We start from the raw sequence: 24,112 nt of genomic DNA, 5'->3' as shown, positions 1-24,112 counted from the left end.
GCGGCCCGGCAGCGCGGCTCGGCCTGGCCAGGCCGGCCCTCACCCAGTGCGGCCGAAATTCATCTGAGGCCGCTGCCCGGCAAAGATCATGTGAGCAACAGCAAAAGGCGAATTCCAGCTGCAAGGCCTGGGTGAGACTGACCCTTGTCCAGCACAGATGAAGCCTGCAGACATCAATCCTCTCCCGAGTCACAGGAAAGGGAAAGGTGAAGACACGTGAAGGAAACACCATAAAGACACCAAAGTCAATGAGGAAGGAAGAGCTGAAACCCCGAGAGAGGAGAAAGAGGAGATGCTTCAAACCTAGAAGCTGAAATTCTGTTGTAAAGCTATGGTGGTGATGGACTATGATCTATCAGAGTACCCTTTGTAATTTCATGAAAGCATGGGGGGGTGGAGCGTTCAAACTGTAATTGCGAGCAAAAGTATCTGTGCTGAAATAAGCAAATGTGAATTAGATGTGATTTGATGAGAAGCTTGAACAGAGAGAGATGAAAGTGATGAGGACCCTTTTGCTCCCATGGAAGAAGAAGACCTCTGTTCCTAGAGATGAAGATGCTCCCAGAGATGGGTGAAGAGAACCTTTGTTTCTGAACAGCTCATCCTTAAAATGGTACCCCATTAGCTCAAGACTGGACCCTCAACAACAGTTGTGGGGAAAGCTGTCAGTCGAGGGAAGGAGCTCTCACATGCGAGCAGAGAACCAATCTGGGTGGCTGTCTTGCTGTGACATTGAAGCCATGAGAGAACTTCTTGTGGAGATGTCTCCATAGCATGAGCAAGAGAGACTCCTCTCCCCAAGTGAACTGAAAAAAGAAATTATTATAGAGATGGTAAACTGACTGAAAATCTCAAGGGTTGTCTTTTTACGTTGTCAGTGGGAGAAGGTAGAAAGGTGGGGGGAAGAGAAGTATTCTGAAGATTTAGTCTGACTTTTTTTTCCTTTCTTTTAGGTCTATTAATAAACTTTTTTATATTCTTTTAAGTTTTTTGCCTACTTTGCTTTCTCCTAATTCTTATCTCACAGAAGGTAAATAAGTAAGTAATGGATGTTTTGAACCAAACCACTGCACTTAATTGGTGTTTGTGCCTGGTTATGAACTGAACCCGCTATAGTTGGAAATTCTGGAGCCAGTATTGCCAAATACAAGATACGTAAAGGAATTGCCTGAAAAAACTATGCAAAGTTTTATTTTGAAGGAAAACTGTTCAGGTGCACATTTGCAAAGCAGAACCTAAGCTAAAAATAACTTCTAAAGAAATACTCCTTATCTTGGAAAGTTAAACTCAGTGATTCGAAAATAAGGGTTGCAACCCAGCTAAAGCTCCAGCCTTTCATCAGGGTGATCCAGGAACATCTCATGGCAGCAGAGCAGGATGCTACTGTCTCACTGCTCTTAACATACACAGGGGCAGATCAGACACAGAAAGGGACCGTCACAATGTGCATACAGTACGCAACCAAAACAAAACAAATGCTTAACTGTAGTCCAATTAGCCTTTAACAGTATCTCTTTCTTTTTTTTTTCTTTTTGTGTCATATAGCAGAGCTATGGCCTGCAACTTGACTAGCACAAATCAAACTTCCCATTCCTCACATAGATGTGGGGTCGCCTAAGTTCCTTAGAGGAAAACCAGACTGCTAATCTGCTAGCAAATCTATTTATTAGCTACACAAGTTGCTGTCAGCTAGGGAAGGTGAAGGCTAGACTGATGGGACTTTTAAGGAACCCAAACAATACAATCAGAACAAATTTCAGAGGAATCACAGAATATTCTGAGTTGGAATGGGCTCACAGGGATTATCAAAGACCAACTCCTAAAGAACTGAGAGAAATCTTACTGCATAGGAGACTAAAACTCAGATAGAAGCAGTTTCTTTCATTATGAACTGTGGTCTATTGAAGTAAAGATAAGCTAAATATGAGCTAACATATTCCTTTTTTAAAGTTAAACTTTTAAACTTTTAAAACACAGCATGTATTGAAAAGCTCCTGAATATGTCCCTATCAGGCATGAGAAAGCTTGGCCCGGTGTACGTTTGATTTCATTTTCCATCTTTACTAGTAAAACTGACATTTCTCCATGTAACTTGAGAGCGTTTACTATTCTTGGCACTCAATAAAACTTTCCATATGAAAGCCTCTATTTCAATTTTCACCAGTGAAAACACACTTTCACTTTGTTGAGACAGAAGTTGAAGTTTCTTACTTTATTGTATTGAAAACTATATTTGCCACATATAAAAAAAACAGCAAGAGCCTTTGGAACTGCCAAAACACTGGTAGTGGCTATGCAAAACTGCTTCTCTAAGACACACAACAGAATTAAAATGCTGTGAGGGCACAAGTGAACAGAAACATACAGAATCATAGAATCACATATCTTCTACTAACTTGTCTTCAATTCTTAACAGCTTAATCCTCCAGCCTGACAGACTAGCCAATGTGAACCAGCTGGTTATCAAAGTACTACTGAGAACACAAGATGTCTTGATTCTGCCAGGGAGGTTGTAAAGACCAGCTCCGAAGTTTCACTGACTTGGTGGTGGCTGTGACTGCAATCCCTTCCAGACAGTTTTAGCATCAGGCTATGCTGTAATCTCTCTACTTTTCAAGCACTGACAAAGGTTTGTGTGTGGTTCTGTGGTCCTGTGGTATGAAAGTAGTTTAGATAGCTACAATATTCTCACAATCGCTTTACCAAATTATTTGCTGTAATATGAAAGTGATTATCATACGTGATGATTTGTATCATATCAAAGCTATACTTCACTTACCACATTGCTGCATGTCCTGTACCGGATGTTTCGCCCTTCACAGGTCCTGTGTCCAAAAATTAAAAACAAACCCAAAAACATTAATAGCTGAATATAGAAAGCCAACACATAATGTTTACTTTCCCATATCTAATCCCCTACTCCCCCACCAACTCTCTTCCCCAAAGTAAAGGATTATCTGTCCCTACTGAGGTATGCTACAACTCCTTAGTTTCCTACCTTTCTTTTAAAATTATTTTCTAGAAGGTAGCATCAGTTTGTAAATGAGATTAGAAGTGAGAATACAGAATTTAGCTGAAAAACAGCATCAAAATCACATTAATAATGTCTCATGTCTCCAAGCAATTCATAATGATTTCACAAGGGCATAGCTCTGTGTCTTCCTGGGCACACAGTCTAGCACTGACACAGTCTGAGCAGGCAGGCTTTGTCTTCTTCTTGGGAAAAACTGGGCGCTGGGATGGAGGAACAATGCCTGCAGCAGCATGAACTCATACAATAGTTTGGGTTGGAAGGGACCATCTACTTCCAATCCCTCTGCCATTGACAGGGACAGCTTCCACTAGACCAGATTGCTCAGAACCCCATTCAAACTGGCCTTGAACATTTCTGGGGATGGGGCATCCAAAGCTTCTCCTGACCACTTGTTTCAGTGCCTCACCACTCTCACAGTAAAAAATTTCTTCATAATATTTAACTTAAACCTACTCTCTTTCAGTTTAGATTTACTGTCTTTCAGGCTAGCATGACATGGCTTTTTCCCAATTTCATATGAGGGGAGAAGGAGAGCATAAAAGCTTCCCCTCAATTCGCTGCTGCAGAACAGCATTCAAAGAGCAGCCCAGTGAGGTCAAGGAAAGCATGTACTCTGATGTGTGCTCTTCATGGCTCTCCTTCTTTTTTCCCACAGCAGACCCATATCAGCCCTGATGCTGGCAGGGCTCACAAAATAAAGGTCAACAGCCAGATAACTTTTTTGCACTCAGCAGCATGTATTCTGAGTATTTGACCTTAGGTGAAGTTTCACGTATTTTATGAGTTCAGACAGTATACTCTGAGGAGGTCCTCAGTGCAGATCAGAATGCAGGCTTTTTGGATTTTAAAATGTATCCTTCAAGAGAATAGAATTCCTAAAATTTTTAATTTCTTAATTTCACAACTTTCCCTCCCTCCACCCCGTTCTTTTTTTTTTGGCCAGGACTTAACACGCCCACATTCTTTCAGGAATAAGTGCCTGCCAAGCCTGATTTTTAAAATCCAAAGCATTCTGAACTATCCAAGGGAAAGGACAACAGCATCTGCATTGATTTTTTTTCCTTTTTTTTTTTTTTAAAGCAGAGAAACTTTTCCCCTACTGAGTTAACTCTAAAATAAAGAGAACAAGTTTCCTTGAAATTATTGAAGTCATCCTCTCTGTTCATTATCCACAGGACGTAATTGTGAAATTCATCCAATAGTCATTTATGTACCACAATTGTCTAAATGATCGCAAGAGGAGACAAACAAGTAAATAAACCTCATCACATTTTCAGAGTCAATCTAAGTGGAAAGATAACACATTCTGTTGTGTAGCATTTGGCATATAAAAATGCTATGAAAAGCATAATAGAAATATCACTAATCACTATCACTATCACCAATTAATTTATTTTGTAGTATTATGTACTTAATTCCACTAAATTTTTATCTTTAAAGGCTTGCAAGAAATGAAAAATGTGCGCAGAGTATCTAGCAGTAGAAAAAAATTGGGTTTGGAAGTATATTAATAAAAATTACATTCATAATAGACTATGAACTAAAAAACTTAAGTAAAAAACCCAGTAACAACAAAAAAACACTCAAGCGACACCCACACCCACTATTCCAGTCATTCCTAAGCAATACAGGCAAGCTTGAAAAAATTGTGTTCATATTGCATTCAATAAAGGTACTTTGCTAATGATAGAGAGCAAATAAAGAAGTATTTTACACAGAATGTAGGCAGTGCTAGTGAAGGCCTTATTTACTACACTGAATAGCTTGTTCGTCAAGCTTGCTACCTGCCCCATGTGTCTCTCAGAAATGCCACACAACCCATCAGACATTACTTTCCTTCACACAGACTTGATATTAGCACAATTTCCATGACTGTAACTGAAACATACGACAAAACAACTATTCCATTTTTTTCTTCCATTTTTCCTCCTTTGGCTAATGGCCAGGGATGTTCAGATACAATGTGCAATTCTGGATGCAGGTAGTGCTCTTATGATTCATGAACACTAGGAAACACTCAGAAAATCCCCCTTGTTTACTCAGCAAGACCATACTTTGGAGTTTGGTTGTTTAAACTCATTAGTTTCCCAGTCATCACCCATCAACCAGAAAGCAAGTAAACAGATTTTAGCCTTAGATGATATATTTTCACAATAGATTTGCATAGTAGTTTTTGTTTCAGATCTACCCTACTTCAGGACAGTATTCCAGATTCTCTTAAGCACAAGTAACTACTTTTGGAGTCAAACTCATGGGATTTGCATGCATATCTCAGCATGGATGCTTTGCAGAATTCCACAGCACTGAGCCTTTAACATTCAGGGAAGGACCACAGCAGATTAGTGAGCCATGTTGTGAGATACAGTCATCATTTTTCCTCTGATCTCCGCAGGATATAAATGACAACTCCTATCAACAAGGAGTACACACAGCCAGTAGGAAAACTCAGAAGTCAACCAAAATGCCAAGTTCATCTTGAAGAGCACAGAAAGAGTGGGAGAAGTAAGCAGTACTTCTAGCCTTCTCTGTTACCTACACTGCAGGAGATTTTTCAGTGGAAAAAGGTAGCTGAGGGTTTGGGTTAACAGGGAATTATTATCATGTCAATATGAAAGAAAAGCAAGCTGTTGGGAATCATGTTTCATTCCTTAAACTTAGTCACTTGTTTCCAGTAAAGTTTTGGAAAGAAGTTAACAACTTTTAATATATTAAAATATTCACTTCTCTTAATGTAAACAACCCAAACCCCTGGTATTTATTCCTCCAGGCTCCAGTTTGTAGATGGACTTAGTTCAGTCCCCCCCTCAAAGGTCTCAAGTAGATGTGTATTTGTGCTCAGCTAGAGTTAGAAGCCTCACAAAAATCCATGCCAGAAAGAATAGCAACCCCCTGCCAAAGCTGTCTTTATCTGTAATTACCAAAGACTATGAAAGAGATTTGCTGAGGAGGACCTCATCAACTCCTGCCACTCTCAGCAGTCATCAGTGTTTGAAATGCTTTCCTTAAGAAACAAGTCTCCTTATAAACAAGCAACTGTGAGCCATGGGTGGGTTATTTTTGTGCATGTGAATTTTGATGCAGTTGTTCACTACAGGGTTTTGGAAGTTGATAAAATTTTGAATAATCTCCCCTACTTTATTTTCACACCCCTTGATAGCCACTTCTCTGGGACAGATTCTGGTTTCTGCACTTTACTTGTGAGATAAGTATGCTGTGGGTCTGTCATTTCCCATGAGATCTTTAGGCAGGCTGTGGCATGAAGCCAGGCGACACACACAGGGATAACAGCATCTTTCATCTGTCTTCCTTCACCCTGTTGCTCTCACCTCTTTCCAAAATGTGGCACAGTGTTATGACCCCCCGTCATCCTCAATACAATTTCTGTGTTTGTCCTTCTCTGAGGAAAAGTGAGTCTCTTTTACTCTTCAGCACACCCCTTTTCCTGTAAAGGAAGTGAGAAGGAAGGGCCTGAACACCACACTTTTGTGAACAAGAAAGATGAATCAGGACTGCACTGATTTTAAGAAGTTCACCTTTTGAAACTATTTGGCTGGGTCTGCTAAACTCATGTCTAAATAATTCAATTGACAATAAGTTGCAAAGATTTTTAAAGATTTTTCCATATCCTTTTGTTAATAATCACCTTGCCTGCCACCATGGGTTGTTGAGACACACTGGTATATTTTGCCATGCATCTGTAAAATCTTTCATTCTCTGTGTTTAGAAGATGGTCTCCTACAAGCTCCTGAATGTTGTTAAAATGTTAAATACCAGAAGAGTTACATGAGTAGTTAACTTTGAGACAAGAAAATTGGGCATGGATGTACAAGCCAAATTTCCCAGGCAAATTTAGTTACAGATCATACAAATATTCTTTCTTCTGCAGTTGAAAAATAAACAACCAGGAGGCAAAATACCAACTTCAGTCACTACATGCAGAAAACCAGCAAGGCAAATAAAAACATGTGTACTGATCTGGGGCCATGAAAGGCCAATTTTTTCCTAAATAATGTTTTTCATAAATAATGTTTTTCACAACCCTGGTATTAGGCAATCAATAATTCTGACATAAGTGATGTTATTATACTTATCATCAATGGCCCCATGTGCACCTCATGAGGCTCAGCAAGGCCAAGCACAAGATCCTGCATGGCAGCAATCTCCAGTATAAATACAGACTGAGTGATTAATTGACCAAGAGTGGAGAAGGGCTTGGGGATATTGCTGGATGAAAAATTAAATATGATCTGACAATGTGCACTTGCAGTCCAGAAAGCCAATTTTATCCTGGGCTGCATGAAGGGAAGCGTGTTCCCCAGGTCAAGGAAGATGATTCTCTCCCTCTACTATGCATCCATGAGACCCCGTGTGGAGTGTTGTGCTCAGGTCTGGGTGCCCAGCAAGAGACACAACCTGAGCTGTTAGAGCAGATCCAGGTCACAAAACTAATTAGTGGGGTGAAACACCTCTCCTATGAAGAAAGACTGGGAAAGTGAGGGTTGCAGATGGGTTCAAAAGGGGAAAGTTCTGTTTAACTAACTTAATTTCCTTATTAAGGTGAGTCATCTCGTTGACTAGCAGATGTATTTTTATTAGAATTTAGCAAAGCTTTTGATACAGTTTGCACAGTATCCTTCTGGTAAATTTTTATTTCCAAGTTTTTCTTTGCCTCATTCCAAGTCACTGATTGTTGTTTTCTAAGTAACAGCTGGCATTAAATAACACTGCCTAAACTCAGAAAAGTATGACTGGCTAGTCCACTTAAAATAACAAGGATCCAATTTAAGAAAAAAAAGAGGAAAATACAGAAAAAAAGTCAGAGTGCTTTCAGAACACTATTTTCAGCATTTAGTCTCACATATTTTTTTGTGACCACAGTATTTTTTATTTTCTTAGGAATATTTTAAGAAGTTTCTTTAGATTTGCACACATAACTTGTATTGCAGATATACAGAAAGCAATTACAGTTGAGAATGTTTTTCACTATCCTAGAAAGGCAGAAAAGCAAAATTTAAAAAAACCCCTGCCTTTCAGCAAAACAAGGATGAGGGGTCTCTTCACAACCCAAGTGGAAAGAAATACAATATAAAATCTCACCTGTCCTGTTGTATCACAAATAAACCACATAGAACATATTTCAAGCCCAGAAGTACAAACACCCCAAATCTGAACATGCTAGAAATTGGAGCAGGATCCAGGTTTTGCAGCCGGTCTTTATAAAACAAACGTGCTGAACAGGATTGCAAGTTCTCTGTTCTTTGAGGAAGTTTGAGCCTACATGTTAGCCCACCTCCACTGAAATGCATGCTTTCTCATGTACAATCTAGTTCTTGGTCTTTAGAGAATCTTTAGAGAATCACATCTTAGGTTTCTTACAGGAATTAAGGCTTACAAAAACTCTACATCATGCAAAGGCCTGACTGATTTAATTCTTTTAAATTTAAGTCCCAGAACTGATTTATTGAAAGACTTATGAATGGCTAAGAGCTCTTCCAGTGAACCTGGACATATGAACAGTATATCATCTGAATGAGGGCTTGACAGACATTTTTATTTGGTAGGCTACTTCTCAGCAGAGAGAGATGGATTTATGGAGACCATATCCATCACTCACCTGTAGGTACAATGCTGAGTACTGTTCATTCTACTACGTATCAGTTTTTCACCCAAAACACCAATATGTAACATCTCTGTGTCAGGTCTAGCAAGGGATTACATAGGAAAACAACACTAGGAAAGCATTTTCTATAATTTTAGATACTTCAGTGAGGCATTGAAGCCAGAAATTAGGAAAGCCATCACAGTGTGTCTAACTGGTTTTCTGAAGACCACGAGCAGTCACTCCACAGATTACAATACTGATTTACATAGTGTGAAATTTGCAGCTTCTTTTAGTGTTGACATGTTGACTCAGATGTAAGATTGTTGCTTGCTGCTTCTGCCATTAGAAAGAGTTAGAGCTCTCTCAAAATTTTGGAAGAGCTTCTCTATCAAATGAAAGTAGAAAATGGTTTCAAAATTCTCATAATTACAGATTTCACTAATTGCAGAGTAAATAGAATAATAACTTCCTTTTTAAAATGCTGCTAGGTGGCACAGCCTTAACTAGAAGCACCCAAAAACTAAAGAAACCAAAAATTTCTTCCAACTATTTGGACTCATACAGTATATCATGGAGGATGTCCTTTACAGAGTAAACCATCTAGAAGTATCAGCTGAAGCAGAAAAAACCCCAGCAATTCAGGTATCCTGAAGGTCTTTGAAGGAAGCAATATACTACACTAGTATACAGATACAGTTTTAAACAAGGCAATGAGAAACATCCTCCTAAATAATTTCATAGCGCAGGTCACCTAAGAATTTCATTACATTGACTGTACTCTTCATGAGTGATGTGGTAGGCTTCATCAGAATGCTATTTACTTTCAGGGATGCATTCAACCACTTTGATAGCATCTGTGCACAAATATTTTGCTCTTTATTCCATAGACCTTAAACTAGAAAAGGACTTATTCTCAAAGTCATAAAACCCCACAGTATTTAAACTGATCATTTTTGACCAATATAGGAACATTTCATAAAATGGCCTAATCTGGCTTATTTAGTAGTGCCAGGACAGAGCAGGCTGCATTAATATCATTACACAATAATTACAGTAATGTATGTTAGCTTGTATCTGATAAAGAAGAAACTCCCAGCCTACATAACTGCTCCATTGTAATTTTCACTCAGAAAATTTAAAGGACCTTTTATCAGTGCTAGATGTGACAAACTTCAAATGACAGTAAAGCTGAGAGTCATTTATGCAGATCTATAGTTTTCACTCTGCAGAATGCAATGGCAATGGGCCGAACAACCAAAATAGTGAATCACTGCAGCTAATTTAGCAAGCCAAGCTAGAAGAAAGGCTATTTCATATTTGTGGTTCACTTGCATTACCAAAAGACAGTCATCAGCTGAAGGAAGGAAGGGAGGTATTTGAAAAGGAGAAAAAAATATGTTCCAGTAAGTGACACAATATGAAGAGTAAGAACAATGATGGCATTAATTCTCTCACATTTGTTCCACCTTTTTTTTAATGTGTGCTTTTCTTTGTTTGTTTTGTTTTATTGATGTTTCTTTTTTTGTGGTTTTTTTTTTTTTTTTTTTTTAAATCTCTGACACTTTTACACTGGGGGAAATCTGTCAGGAAAATGTTAATGTTGACTTCTGGTACTACACATAAACCCCTCACTTAATGGTGGAAAACCTCCACCCTGTTCAGAAGTTTACACATTATTTCCCAGAGGTAAGAGTGATAATCTCAAATTTTGGCCCTTTAGCTCAGATTCAGCATCCTTGGGACTCCATAACTAGCTCAGCACTCTGCTATACACTCCAATTCTTTGCTTCATGTTTTTTTCATAAACAGAAGCAACAGTAACATGAAGGGTTTCTAAGCAGTTTAAAAAATAGACTACTTATCCACTAAGAGCAAAAATAATTTGCAAAACTCTAGGACATGCTTATCTTCTGCTACATGCAGCCTTACTTTAAAAGAAAGTGGTGGTGAATTTGGAAGATGATAGGAAAAAGAATCACAATTATCTTCTTGCCAAGCCTAGACACAGCAAAATGGTATCATTATTACTGTAGTAACTCATAAATATGTAAAGTACAATTTCAGAAAGTACAGAATATTTTTAGATCAGGATGGATGAACAAATGAATAAGAGAATTTATAATTTCTTTTACAATTTGAGAATGTATCCCAGTACATGAAACAAATGCACATGAATTTCAGATATCTAATTCAGGTATTTATTATTGCTCTGTTTGAGCTGCTTGAATCAGTATGGACAGTTATTAAAACCTGGACAGAAGGTATTTGAGTTGTTATCAATCGTTATGCTAAATGATAAATGCCAGCAGTGCTGCACAATTGACAGACTGCAACAAATAAGAGTTGGATTCTCAGTAAGAGGGCAAAATCCGTATTGCAGTGCCTCTCTACTTGCTCTGCCTATGTATTTCCATAATCTCTGTATCCTAAGCAGCCAACAGCTAATAAAACTTGGTTCCCTGCAGAAGCTCCACTGTTGGTAGTTTGGCCCTCAAGAAAAATAGGAGTGGTCTGTGGTTCTCCTCTATACAGGTTTTGATGAGTAGTGCTGCATGGCAGCTCATTTAAAAAAAAAAAAAAAGATAGGAAAACTGAAGGGCAAAACACTCTAAAATGATAAAATAAAAAACACTTACTTGTCCACCTAATATATAATTCGTCTGGGAGGTTCACTGAGAGAAAACCCAGTAACGTTTAAAGGGTGTCTGTCCTTTTTGTAAGTAACAACAGTATCAAAAATTATAAAGAGTTAATGTGAAAAAGAAAAGCGTCATCCTTTGAGTCTTAGCACTCTAATTAGCAAAACTTTATTTTCCTGGGTCTTATTCTGCCCTTGCAGTGACCCAGTGCTTGCTGTCAGCATGGGATTCCAGGACATACAACTGACTTGGGCTGACAACCCATCTGCTTGTGTGACTAGCATATGTATTTATATCACTATCATAATGTCCTTAGCATAATCAGAACCAGTTGTTCTAATGAAAAGTACTGTTAAACAGACACTACCCTGAAATTTTTGCCATTTAAAACACAAGAATACAGAATTTTTCACTAACACTTTCCATTCTTTCATCACAGCTGTGAAGGCCTAACACAAAACATGTTCCCAAAACAAACAACACAAGCACTAACATAAGTTTGGCAAACAAAAGCTGGAAAGAAAGCTGGTTTCCTTTATTTAGCTATATATATTAGTGGTGTTTAGGAATGGGCAATTAGTCTTTGAATTTTTTCAAAGCAGATGCACTACGCTCTCTCTATTCATGTGATGCTCTGAAAGTCCCCTCACACAGAACTAAAAGATACAAGGCACAATGAATATTCCTTCCAGGATGAGAAATATTAAGGATTAATTTGTTCCAAAACATGTAAATGTATTGTCAGTTTTCATCTGCCAGAAGAATGTAGTATCTTCCTTCATGCTGCAGTGAAATTACACACAACAAATACATGAGATAAACTGTACTGACGAAGAGATTGTCCGTCGGAGATGGACACTTTGGTCATGCCTTGCCAGCTTCGAAGTACTCATGTGAACAGGCTTATTTGGAAACTTTGGACGAGTTTCTTTACCCTGCTCCCTCTCTGACTTAGCAGCTTAAAATGCTCAGCAGAAATAGAAATAATTTAAACCCTTTACTTAAGTAACAATTGCATGTAGACCAGGAAAAAGGAAAAACTATCACACATTTGACAGAGTGCTAATTCCAGGACAAATGTTACTATTTATGATTTATTGCTACTGGCTACCAAAAGCCATGCACCTAATTAACTCCCTGCTTCCTATCCTGGAAATTGGGGGTTTCTATGTCTGAATGGCTCATAGTTTGTGGCTGGTTTCTTCAGGCAGGAAGCATTGCTTGTGTCCTGAAGGGACAGTAGTAAGGTAGTGTATGAAAAACAATTCCATGTAATTTATGAGGTTATTCCCTGTTCCACTGGTGAAACTTCAGGGCCATCCTGAAGAGCACAAGAATCAAAGAGCGTCCAGAAGAAATGATTTACACTCGCATATTACAGAAGACCATGATGACTACTACCACTAGTACAATTTGGAACGTCAAGATTTACCTTCTAGAACCTACTGAGACAGTTCTCATGAGGGAGCAGAGAAAGCTGCTACTGCTCAGATTCCCCAGATCTCTTGATATGCCTGGGTTCATGTTTACATTAAAGCAACATACTGAAGGTCACTTACGTTTTTAAGTATGGAAAATGATATACTGTGATTAAAATTAAGTTCCTGTCTCTGAAATTTCAGATTTTGAGGTGAATGCAGAACCACAGTTGGCCATGAAATTAACAAGGTCTTAAAATCTGGCCCCACATTTAAAACCAAAATATTTTTTTTTAATCCATGGGAATGGATTAGCAAAGTACTGGTTTTCCACTTATTTCATCAGATGTCTTTGCCTCTTTTCTTCCAGCAGACTTTTGCACACAGTCAACTCAATAAATGGGGCTACTAGGAGACTGTTCACAGATAAAGCTAAAATACACAATATCCTATTCTGATGTTATGGTTCAATGCCTTATGGTGTTTCCGGTCTTCACTAAACAACATCACATATTAAAATGCCAGACAGAGGAAATTATTTGGATTGTATGGCCACTGTTTGTTATATTAACATCAGTTTTATAAGCACATGAATAAAAATATGAAAGAAAGTATGCAGGATGGAAAATTGTATTAGATTTTTTATCCTACAATATATAAGGTATCAGAGATGGCAAAAAGCCATGAAGTTTGGGTCTGGAGTTTCCCTTCATATCCTTTACCAGAAATCTCTTAATATTTATCACATATACCATGTTGACTGCAGGTAATTTTTTTCCTAAAGTAGATAGAAAAAGTATTTGCTAGAAATATTTTGCAGGTAAAACTTACATGAAGTAAAGAGTGGAAATGTTGTCAAATGAATTGTTCGTTTTCCACTGCAAGCTAGTAACTGGGTAGGAATAAAATCTCAGATGCCTTACTGGGTACCCAGAACTCACCTTTGTACCAGACCATTTTATTTCTCTTTCTTGGGAGGGGCCTTGCCGGTATGAAAGACTTCCTATCTGAAATTTAATTTGTAAGATATCCTTTGTAGAATTGTTACCTTTTCTTCTGTAGCTCAGGATCCCACATTTGATTAATGTGATGCTTTTAAAGTCAGTGTGGCTGAGACTGTGGGGTACTAAATGTAGTGAATTATCTGTATCCTGGTATGAGTGCATGACAACTCTTACTGCTTAAATGGTGAAAGTGGAGGGAAGTTTCAATTTCAGGTGCTGGCAGCCTTGCAAGCTGTGCAGACCACTTTTTATATCCATCGGTTCTTGCTATATTTTAGAGAGTGTTGCCTTATCAAGCATGTTGGCTGCCTGCCTGAATTAAAAACAACCACCACCATAATTTTTTGACACTGAGATGAAAATTTCAATGTAGGTCAAGATCTCCACTGGTTACTTTTTATGGTCTGACATACATGAGTAGGTTGAATTTTTCCACCAATGAAGTAAAAAACGTCCAGCCACTTACTTGCTGCTCAGGCAGCGTCTCAGTGAATATGAAGCCCCTCCTCCACAAGTGCGTGAACATTCGCTCCACGAGCCCCAGGCATCCCACAGTGAGTCTCGGTCTTCCTCCGAGCGAGCTGTTCTGGAGCTCTGAGGAGAGGGAGAAGGAAAAAAAATCAGGAAACAACATTTAAGTGTCAAAAATACTGTTGCTAGTTTAACCTTTCTTTTTACTGGATATCATCCTACTTATTGAAAGCACTGAATAGATTGAATAAATATGTTCCTCTCTGGCATGCCTACTGGTTGACAACCAGTTCCTTCGTAGTGAATGGTGTATGAGGTCATTTTCATCTTTTGAATATCCTACTTTGTCTCAGTTTGAGGCTAGTGAAGTCTGCTCTAAGAGAGGTCTTTGAACAACAGCGAGACAAAGGATTTTTTCTGATTAAGAATTGGAGTATTATAGATATTAGAAATTGTACTCTGAAGTTTTGCTGCTGTGTTAGAAACTACGAAAAGGCATATTGAAAGGTACCTTCCAAAAAGCTCCTAAGGAAAAATGTGCTAAAAAGGCATTAAGTATAATCACTTTCATGCGCGCACCACAAAGAATTTGAACTATCATTGCTTCTCTGTCTAAAGAGCTATGAAACTTGCTGGACAAAGTTTCCCTAACTGTTTAATCCTTACTGTTTGCTAGCTTAAAAAAGAAAATGCACATTCCCTGAAGAGCAGGAGTTACCAGTGTCAGGCGCAGACCCAGACAGTGGTATTGTTAATGCCAGTGGCTGTGCTCTAACAACTTCATAGAGAAGCAGCACTGAAAGACTCAGAAATGCACAGCTTTTCCAGGACTAAGTCATAAACAGATACTAGTACCTGCCTCAAATAAAGCAGTCATACCTGTATTCAGCATTTCATTTTCATTCATGCAAATGCACCTCAGAAACATAGACTTTTATGGACGCAAATGATTTAACCATCTATTTAGATACTGTTCCAGTGGGAAATGTGGTTTTGCTGGAAAAACTGACCAGCCTTGCAAAGGTGCACCAAAAATGCCTGTGTCTGATGGAGACAGGCAGTACTCTCCTTCAAAGCTTGACTTGTGCTGTGGGCCAGCACCTGGTGAATAGCAGCTCTAACTGCACTTGATATTCATAAGAAGGCAAAACAACAATATGAGGGAGACTTCGAAGGTACACCCTGAACAGAGGAACATCAGCAAGCATCGCTGCTGGCCCATGTTACAGCAATCAGCCTCAGCTTTCATAGCACCATAGAATATGGTGAGTTGAAAAGGACCCATCAGAATCATCGAGTCCAACTCTTGGTCCTGCACAGGACACCCTAAGTGTCAAGCCATGTGCCTGAGAGCATTGTCCAAATGCTTCTTGAACTCTGTCAGGCTGGTGCTGTGACCACTTTCCTGTGGAGCCTGTTCCAGTGTTCAACTACACTCTCAGTGAAAACCTATTCCTGACATCCAATCCAAACCTCCTCCTGACACAGCTTCAGGCCATTCCCTTGGGTCCTTTCACTGGTCAGCACAGAGAAGAGATCAGTGCCTGCCTCTCCTCTTCCCCTTATGAGGCAATTGTAGGCTGCAATGGGGTCTCTCCTCAGTCTCCTCTACTCCAGGCTGGACAGACGAAGGGACCTCAGCCACTCCCCATACGGCTTCTCCTCAAGGTCCTTCACTGTCTTTGCAGCCCTTCTTTGGATGCTCTCTAACAGTTTGATGTCTTTCTCATATTGTGGCACCCAGAAACTGCCCCCAGGACTTGAGGTAAGACCACTCCAGTGCAGACCAGAGCAGGGCAATCCCCTCCCTTTCCAGGCTGGCGATGCTCTGCCATCAATCAGAACCTCCTGTTTGATGGCAACATTAAGAGATTATTTGAGACACAGAGATAACTCAACACCAAAATAATTTTACCTTCAGTGAAGCTGTGTAGAAGTTTAGTAATGAAATATGGTGAAATATACCAGCCTTGAATATTGTTATTCATAAGTAAAAATTAATTTAGTCTGTGAGAGATAATACGGGGTCTGTCTAATGAGTGTGTAATAATTATTCGACACACTCATTTTATCTTACCTTTATTAAAATATATATATAAAAAAAATTCAACACGATAATTGGAAGGGTAAATTTAAAAATTAAAGCTTCATAAGTGATCAAATTCTAACTATGACTAGATGTGACCCAGTATCCAGATTTACATTTGAGATAGGAGAAGACACAACAATTTACTGAGGTTATATCACCTGACTGCTTTTTGAAAAGTAATTTTTATAAAATGAAAATGAGTATTTGTAATTTTATTCTCTTAAAATTAAAACACATGTCTGTGCTTCCAGTTTATAGGAAAACAAATATCTTCAAACTGCAGATGGGTGCATGACCTGATCATTCAGCCCTGGTTGAAAGTCCAAAGACATAATTACAAAGGGTTGCAAGGTAAACTCACGTGAACCAAGTACTCTTACCTCAGCACAAATTACAAGCATCAGCACAACTAGATATTCTAAAGGTCCAAGTTTTTCTGACATAAACTGTAATCCCACCCAGAGGAGAACTGTGAGCCTATTACTTGCATTCCAAAATTTGTTTTAAGACCTATATATTCCCAAAAAACATGTGATCTCAAGCTGGAACAGGCTCCAAGTTTTCTTTTAACAAGTCGAATAAACATAATTCATTTCAACTCTATCCATGTTTAATGTTAAAGAAAGTAGAGTGTTTTCCTTCCTGTGAGCTACATGGTTAAGACTGAGCTTGAAATTCTAGCAATACCCAAAAAGTCATTTTAAATCAGAAGACAACTGTCCATTATGGTTCTATCCAAGATACAGGATATCTATACAATTACTAGCTAGAATTCATTGTCTAACATAGATTTTTCAAAAGTAGCTTATACTGGTAGTTAATAATTTCTACCCACTTTCAACAAAATGAATCAACCTTAAGATCTTACATTAAAGTAGCAGTCAAGAGTTCTGCAGTGCAAGAGCTCCTACAGTACTTCTTTAAAGCCCTGAAGTTCCTGTCATAGAGAATAAAGAGAAGGAACAAAAAATAGGAAAAAAAAAAAAGTAGAGGGAAGTATATGCCCTTAAAGCTGCAAAAAGCAAAGCTGGCACCACTTAAAGCTTTCTTTAAGCAACAGTTCCATCATAGAAAAAGTCTTTTACCTCTGCCCGAGATACTCCAGATTGGTGGTTCTCAATAATACCAGTGTATGTGAAAGAAGCTAAATGCAGTCATTAAGGCTCATTATGCCCTGTTGCTGGTACCAGAAGACCTTCCTTATCCTTTCTGTCCATTCTAGGTGCATGTCAGCCTGAGCTTCCCAGGAAATACCCATTGCTTTGGCCAGACAAAACTCACGATGTCCTGATCAAAATTATCCAGTCAGAAATGTCAGCATTAAGTAATTTGCTTATCTGCTAGCACTAACCAAAGCCAGATCTTCCTTAACCCCTTTATTATCTTAACATACACTTCTTAATCTGGTAGTGATCCTGCATCTACCACCCCATACCTCAGCTCCAGTGGGAGAGGGCAGGAAGACTCCCAAAGAATTGTCTAATGAGAAATAGGAAGAACACCTTGTGCTATTGGACCAGAAGTCAAAAAGGATAATGTGTAAAAAATGAAATCACTAATAGATAGGGTACTCAGGTGAAAATGCTTACAGTAGTAAAAGAAAAAAGGCTTTAAACTGCAAGTCAAACAAAGGACTTTTCATAATACAAACAAAAGCAATCTGACATAACCAAGTAGGACTAATAGAGCTAGGCATCCAATCTGATTCTTCAAAAAAAATCCAGCTTTCGTGTTTAATAGTAATTTCTGAATTTACTACAGAGTTTTCAGGCATCCATGTTAGATTCAGTGGTGTTTCCTACCCTTTCCACTTACAGTATACAGAAATCATTTAGACCATCTGGAATACAAGTGTCACACATCCTTAAATCACAACAGCTACCTGGACATCTAGGCGCTGCATCCCTGAAAAGAACCAGGTTTCTTTTAAAAGCATATGTGTACACGTGTGTGGGTGCACAGAGGGAGAAAAATGAAGAGCAGCAAGACTTCTGTTCATGTCCTGACGTCTATAAAAGAAGTTCAACCTTAAGAAAATCAATCTTAGTTGCACATTGAAATTGAATTTAAAGGTTTGTTTGGAACAGTGCTATCCTTACAGAATCCAACTATTTGTCAGTGTCACACAGAAGAGTGTGTATATAAATACAGATCATGCTCATTAATTTCTCCTCTGGTTCTGAGACATCCAGTCTTCATCCTCATTCAGTAAAATGCTGCTGGAGTCCTTTCTTCAAGTACCCAGTGTGTTCCCTTGATTAAACAGCAATACAGATAGTAAAAAATGTAGTTAAACTCTTGTTGGACTATGGCATTGATACAGTATTTAGGCCAGTTATTTCCCAGATAATATGATAATATGTCACTGAGTTTGGTTAAGAAATTTATATCATCTGGTTCTTACCATATCCCCACCGTTTCAGGGTATGATGAAGCGTCAGTGACAATACGCAAGACTCCTCTGAGGCCACTGCCTAAACTTGTCTTTAGCTCCTGTAAAAATTATGTTAGGGACAGAAACCCAGTAATTTTTCCTATATAATTGTCTTCCTGCCCAGCCTTTTCAGATAAGTTTAAATGCATCCCTATGTGAATTGTTGCCAAGCCACACATTCTCCTTTGAGTAATCCTTGATCATCCTTTGATGTTTATCACTGAGGTCAAATATATACTTCACACAGTACTGAAATGCTGTCTGTTGTGAACCAGCAAGAAACTGCTCTCAGCACTTCCCTAGGTGTGTAACAGCAGGAGACAAGGCCGGTGACCTCAACTCTTTATAAAACCCATGTATTTCAAAGCTTCAACCAATGTAAATGTATGGTTTATAAGATTTCATTGGCACAATGTTATGTATCTTAGTTGCATTCCATCCAAGTTAACAGCGGGATTAAAGCTCACATGGAAAACTGTTTGGAAATCTCTGGCTTTTGAAAAAAGGCAAGGCAGAACGAATTCACAGTCAGTTGAATTAATATTGGTAATTACCATCAAAAAGTATGATAACATACAAGACACTTCTGACTAACTGTTGAAACTTTTCAAAGTGAATATATTGAAACAACATAAGCAAAATATTCTGACACATACAGTTTGCAATTCACGAAAAGAAAATGTTTAATCTATCTAGACAAAGACTTGCACGTAATTTTAAATGGTACTGTATGACCAAAGCACATCTAGTCTTCCAGAATAACTGCACCATACTGAAGAAAGGGCTGACAACAGTAAGCTTTATCTTTCTGAGGAGCATGATTCCCTGGAAACACTAGGATTTCCCACGACAATAGATGTTCTTCAGTTCCAAGGAGGTATCTTTCCATTTCATGCACCTCATGAAGTCAGCCATAGAAACCAATGACTTCAACCTGTTTTCTTTTCCGAAAGGTCAGATTCAGGATCAGGATAGATGGTTTAGCTGGTATGGTAAACAGCTTGTCTTCCCATTGTCTGGTCTGTATCCCATGTAAAAGCAAAAAAAAGGACTTCTGCCACCAGACCTACCAACCAGCCAGCCTCCAGAAGGACCACACAAACCAGAAAATCCCACCTACCTGACATGCTTACCAAAGTAATGGAAGTTCTGCTCTGTGCCGGTTTGGCTAAATTTAGAAATATATCCTCTGAGAGAAGGCACAACCACCCCTCCCCCACCAGGTTCGGGAAAAATAAATTTTCCTCAAAGGAAAGTGGAAGAGATAAAAACTATAAAAAACTATTTATTTAACAAACACACGGGAAAAGGAAAATAATAAAATATTTGCTAAATAATAAAATCTCTCGCTGTGGAGAAAAAACCTGGGAAAGTGTTAGAGTCCTCCTTTGGTCTCCTTGGAGCTGGGGCTTGGGCCAGGGCCAGGCCCTCTATGCCCGGTGGAAAGTCCTCCTGATATGCTCTGATACTGAAGCAGTCCAGTAGAAAAGGGAGAAAATCCGAAATTCCAGGAAGGAAAAAAAAAGTTCAACTCTCAGTCTCTCTCTGGAAAAAAAGAAACTGAACAACTGGCCAAAATCTGACCCAGGAGCAGCAAGCCGGGTGCTTCCTCGCTCCCCTGCCGCAGCTGGAAAAAAACAGTCGCTGTCTCTGTGTGACCTTGAACAAGCTGCAAACTGCTTTGAAAAAGTTTTGCTCAGTTTTTCTTTCCCCCTCTCAGGCTCAGTTTAAAGGCATAGAAAGGCACAAGAATTAATTTCTAGGCATAGGGCAGCGATATGGGATACACATCATAAAGTCAACCCAAGACATGCTCTCACAGAATTTAAAAGATGAAAAGAGAAAATGCCCTTGTACCCAATCTGCATGAGTTGTTTACTGCACCTGAGATGCTGAGTGACCCCAAGTGCCATTGCTGCCATGAATAACTGCATGCTGTTCCATATGGCCAGATCAAAAGGATGCCTACAGAACTGTTCAAAATACTTCTACAACACCGTTTTCCCTGGCAAACAACCTGGAAAGAAAAGTAGCTGCAATGAGCATCAGACATCTTGAGGCCAAAGTGGCTATTCCTTGAACACTATCTCCTCAGTTCCCTGGAGGCTAGCAACTCCCTCCTACTGGGGATGCAACTGTGAACTGAACAGTACCATCCCACTTGCCTGAGGCTTCACAGTCTTGGAAATTAACTTAGGAATTTTTGCCTCCTTTTCACTTGCAAGTCAAAGCAAAAGGCCTCTGAGGGGATCAAGAGAGTATTTCCTACGGAAAATCCCTGGCACAGGGAACCCTTGATCTGAATGTCTCCAAACCACAAGGAAGGTACTGGCACAGGAGCACAGGCGTGTGAGCATATATTCTGAACTTTGGGTAATTACGCTCAGATTTTGCTAGTGCAGATAAATCACCCAGGATTTATTATTTCAGTCTCTTAAAAAGGAATAAACAAAAAAAAAAAAATCCAAATCTCTTTCTGGATAGTTTTACATTTACTCCTCTTGCCACAAATTATCCATCATGAGAAAATTTCACCAAGATACTCTTGCAGTTTCCCAATGCTTATTCTGCTCTTGTGAACAAATCAATAGCTGCATTTTTCCTTACCCTGAAGGAAAACACCTGATACACATACAGCTAGCTCAGTTCAGGGACATTAGTGAAAATTTGCTGTGTTAGTCCTTTTCAGTGCTGTGCTCCTTTTTGTCTTCTCTTATTCTTAAGAGCACAGTCATGCAAGACAGGCTCATTACTAAAGGGAAAGAAAAAGATAAATTATAGTATGTTTTCCTTTTGCACAGGAAAGAAAAGGTTTATTGAGAGGGCAATAACCTCACCTCCCTCCCTAACCATGACCTGATATGGCTATTGCACAAGTAATAGGACAAAGTGTCACACTGAACTCCTAAAAAGAGTGTCTCAGTGTTGTACACAGTTGCACCCTCTTACATAATTATCTCCACACATAAATTCATCTCAGAAGGACAAGAATATTGCCAGTGCTGTCCTCATAGTCCCAAGGGATTCCTAATGCCCTGAAGCAAGCCATATAGCTGCACTGTGTATATGGGAGGACACAGCTTCTAGTGTGCCACAGTACAAGGAAGGATCGATTAACAGCCATCTCAGGACATTAAGAGCTAAACAGCCATTCCTAAACCTGGACTGGAAGTTGTATCCCAGGAGAAATGTGCCAAATGTGAGCTCATTTCTCCTCATAGAAGGGCAGCAGCCAGCTGGAGGGACGGGGAAAGGGGTTGCTGGCAGGGGATGGAGCTGACACCATATCACTTCAACATGGTGCACACTTAGCTCTGTGTAACATTTTATAACAGTGCCTTATAAACCTCAGCTGAGTCCTATCTCTCACCCTTTTTACCCATATGAAAAAACACACCAGGAGAGCAGTGTGAATACAAGAGTTTTCTTTCTTGCTCTCACAGACTGAAGTTACAACATTTTGTCATATTTAAATCCTGCTGTGCTGGTGTAAACACCAGGCATGGGTGATCCAATACAGAGCAAGTCCAAGATGGCTCAGCCTCAGATTTGTTGCCTTATTGACTCAGAAGGGTTTTTAAGGCTAGGACTGGTTCAGATACAGGAGAGGTGAAATCATTTTTCAGAATTCGGAACCCACCCAACAGCATGGGTTCAAAAGTGCATCTTGCACTCGAGGACTTCGGATTTTTCTTCCACGTAGTAAGAACTGTGGGCAGGGATAAAGCCCACAATGCACACAGAAAGGTGATGAGAGAAAATTAAAATTGTAATCTGTGATGAGGGCTATTGCATGCCAAGTGTTTTCTAAATGGGGAGAAATGAATGTATGTGTTGGCTGTGCTGTGCTCATCAGCTTTAAGAAAAAAGGAAGGAGGGAGGGGGGGAGGGAAGGAATTCGGAAGGAATTCGGAAGGAAGAAGGAAGGAAGGAAGGAAGGAAGGAAGGAAGGAAGGAAGGAAGGAAGGAAGGAAGGAAGGAAGGAAGGAAGGAAGGAAGGAAGGAAGGAAGGAAGGAAGGAAGGAAGGAAGGAAGGAAGGAAGGAAGGAAGGAAGGAAGGAAGGAAGGAAGGAAGGAAGGAAGGAAGGAAGGAAGGAAGGAAGTCTTTTAGCAGTACCACTTTTCTTTTCTTTCATGAATTTACATTGACCTGCCAAGATGGAAGGCGCTAAACACTGTCAGGACATAAGCTGCTGCTCCTCTTCTCATGCTGCCCTCAAATCCCATGTGAGGAAAATATTTTTTTCCCTTGCTGTCCCCAAAAGCCAGAAATGACACATCCAGACTTTGAACTAGTTTGCTACACAGAAAGGATATGCGTTTCTCTCTGTGTCAGTCTTCAGTTCTAGTAAGGTGATAAGACACTCCCTCTTGACCTGGTGCTTACCAGCACTGATGAGCCCATCAGAGAATGATAAGACTTCTAAAGTTTGGAGTGGCAGAATCTTACAATTAAACCTACAGAAACTCAAGCTTTTAGTTTCAGATATTTGTGTTACAGTACTTCCCTCTCCCTTTCAGCTAATTCAGATCTTTTGTCTTTAAAACATGGCTGGACCTTTAAGGGAAATATTGAACATACCACGGGAACTTGAAAATCCTCTCTCTTTTAAAAAGTTACAGGAAATATGAAAATGTCAGATCCAAAAGATATTTACAGTAAGAGAAGAAGACAGCCTTGGGCTTGTTAAAGGCCATTATGTTTGCCCTGAACAACTCATGCTTTTAACAATTCAGACTGAAAGAAATACAGGATTTCAGTAAACCAGCAAGTAAGTAAGTAAATATAAGTAAATAAATAATTCATCCATCTGATGCCAGCATCAAAACAGTAGGAGACCCTATTGCTTCTTTTATTTCCTTTCATATCTGGCTCTGTTGATAGAGCACAGAACCTGAACAACACACTAGGAAACTTCAAACAGGGACTAAGATTATATCCAACAAAGCTAGAAGGGGAAATTCGACACCCACCATTCATATGGAAACAAATATTTATTTTATGGGACAGTTTGAATTTATTATAAGTTGCATATAATTTCCTGTCTCATTTCTTGAGCACTCTTGGAATTTATCAGGATGTCTTACATTATCACACAACCCCATTCCCTCTACCCTGACACCCTCTCTGTTGAACTTCCTCTATGAGAAGTCCCTGAAAAGCAGAAATTTTAAAGGTTGAAGCTTTGGAAGAGATTCCATAAAGGCAGTGAACACTAAAGTGGAAACAATGTGAAAATTAATGTACAGTAGTATCAATGTACATACTACTTATTTCTCTGCACAGCTAGAATGACTGCCCCTATAAGCTGCAACCAAAAAATCCACAGCTGACAAAACTACTAAGATTTCTACATATGCTGGCTTTGTCAGAAAACGAAATCTCACAAATACACACACTGCTTTCCCCCCCTTCCAATT

At 39.2% G+C, this 24,112-nt stretch overlaps 1 protein-coding gene across 3 annotated transcripts in view; it reads right to left on the bottom strand.

Annotated features, from left to right (window-relative positions):
* Window positions 1–24,112, bottom strand: part of ADAMTSL1 (ADAMTS like 1) — a 118,441-nt gene that overhangs the window by 89,460 nt on the left and 4,869 nt on the right. For all 3 annotated transcript variants that reach the window (XM_017730586.1, XM_017730588.1, XM_017730587.1), the window contains exons 2-3: window positions 14,164–14,291; window positions 2,780–2,825 (exon numbers count right to left, since the gene is read on the bottom strand). In XM_017730586.1, the coding sequence (XP_017586075.1) occupies window positions 2,780–2,825; window positions 14,164–14,291 (174 nt within the window). The remainder of the gene's footprint in view (window positions 1–2,779; window positions 2,826–14,163; window positions 14,292–24,112) is intronic.

This window comes from Corvus brachyrhynchos, unplaced genomic scaffold (assembly GCF_000691975.1).
Source record: "Corvus brachyrhynchos isolate BGI_N302 unplaced genomic scaffold, ASM69197v1 scaffold93, whole genome shotgun sequence".
Classification (NCBI taxonomy): domain Eukaryota; kingdom Metazoa; phylum Chordata; class Aves; order Passeriformes; family Corvidae; genus Corvus; species Corvus brachyrhynchos.
Note: the sequence above shows the minus strand (reverse complement) of the source record. Positions and strands in the feature narration are given on the sequence as shown.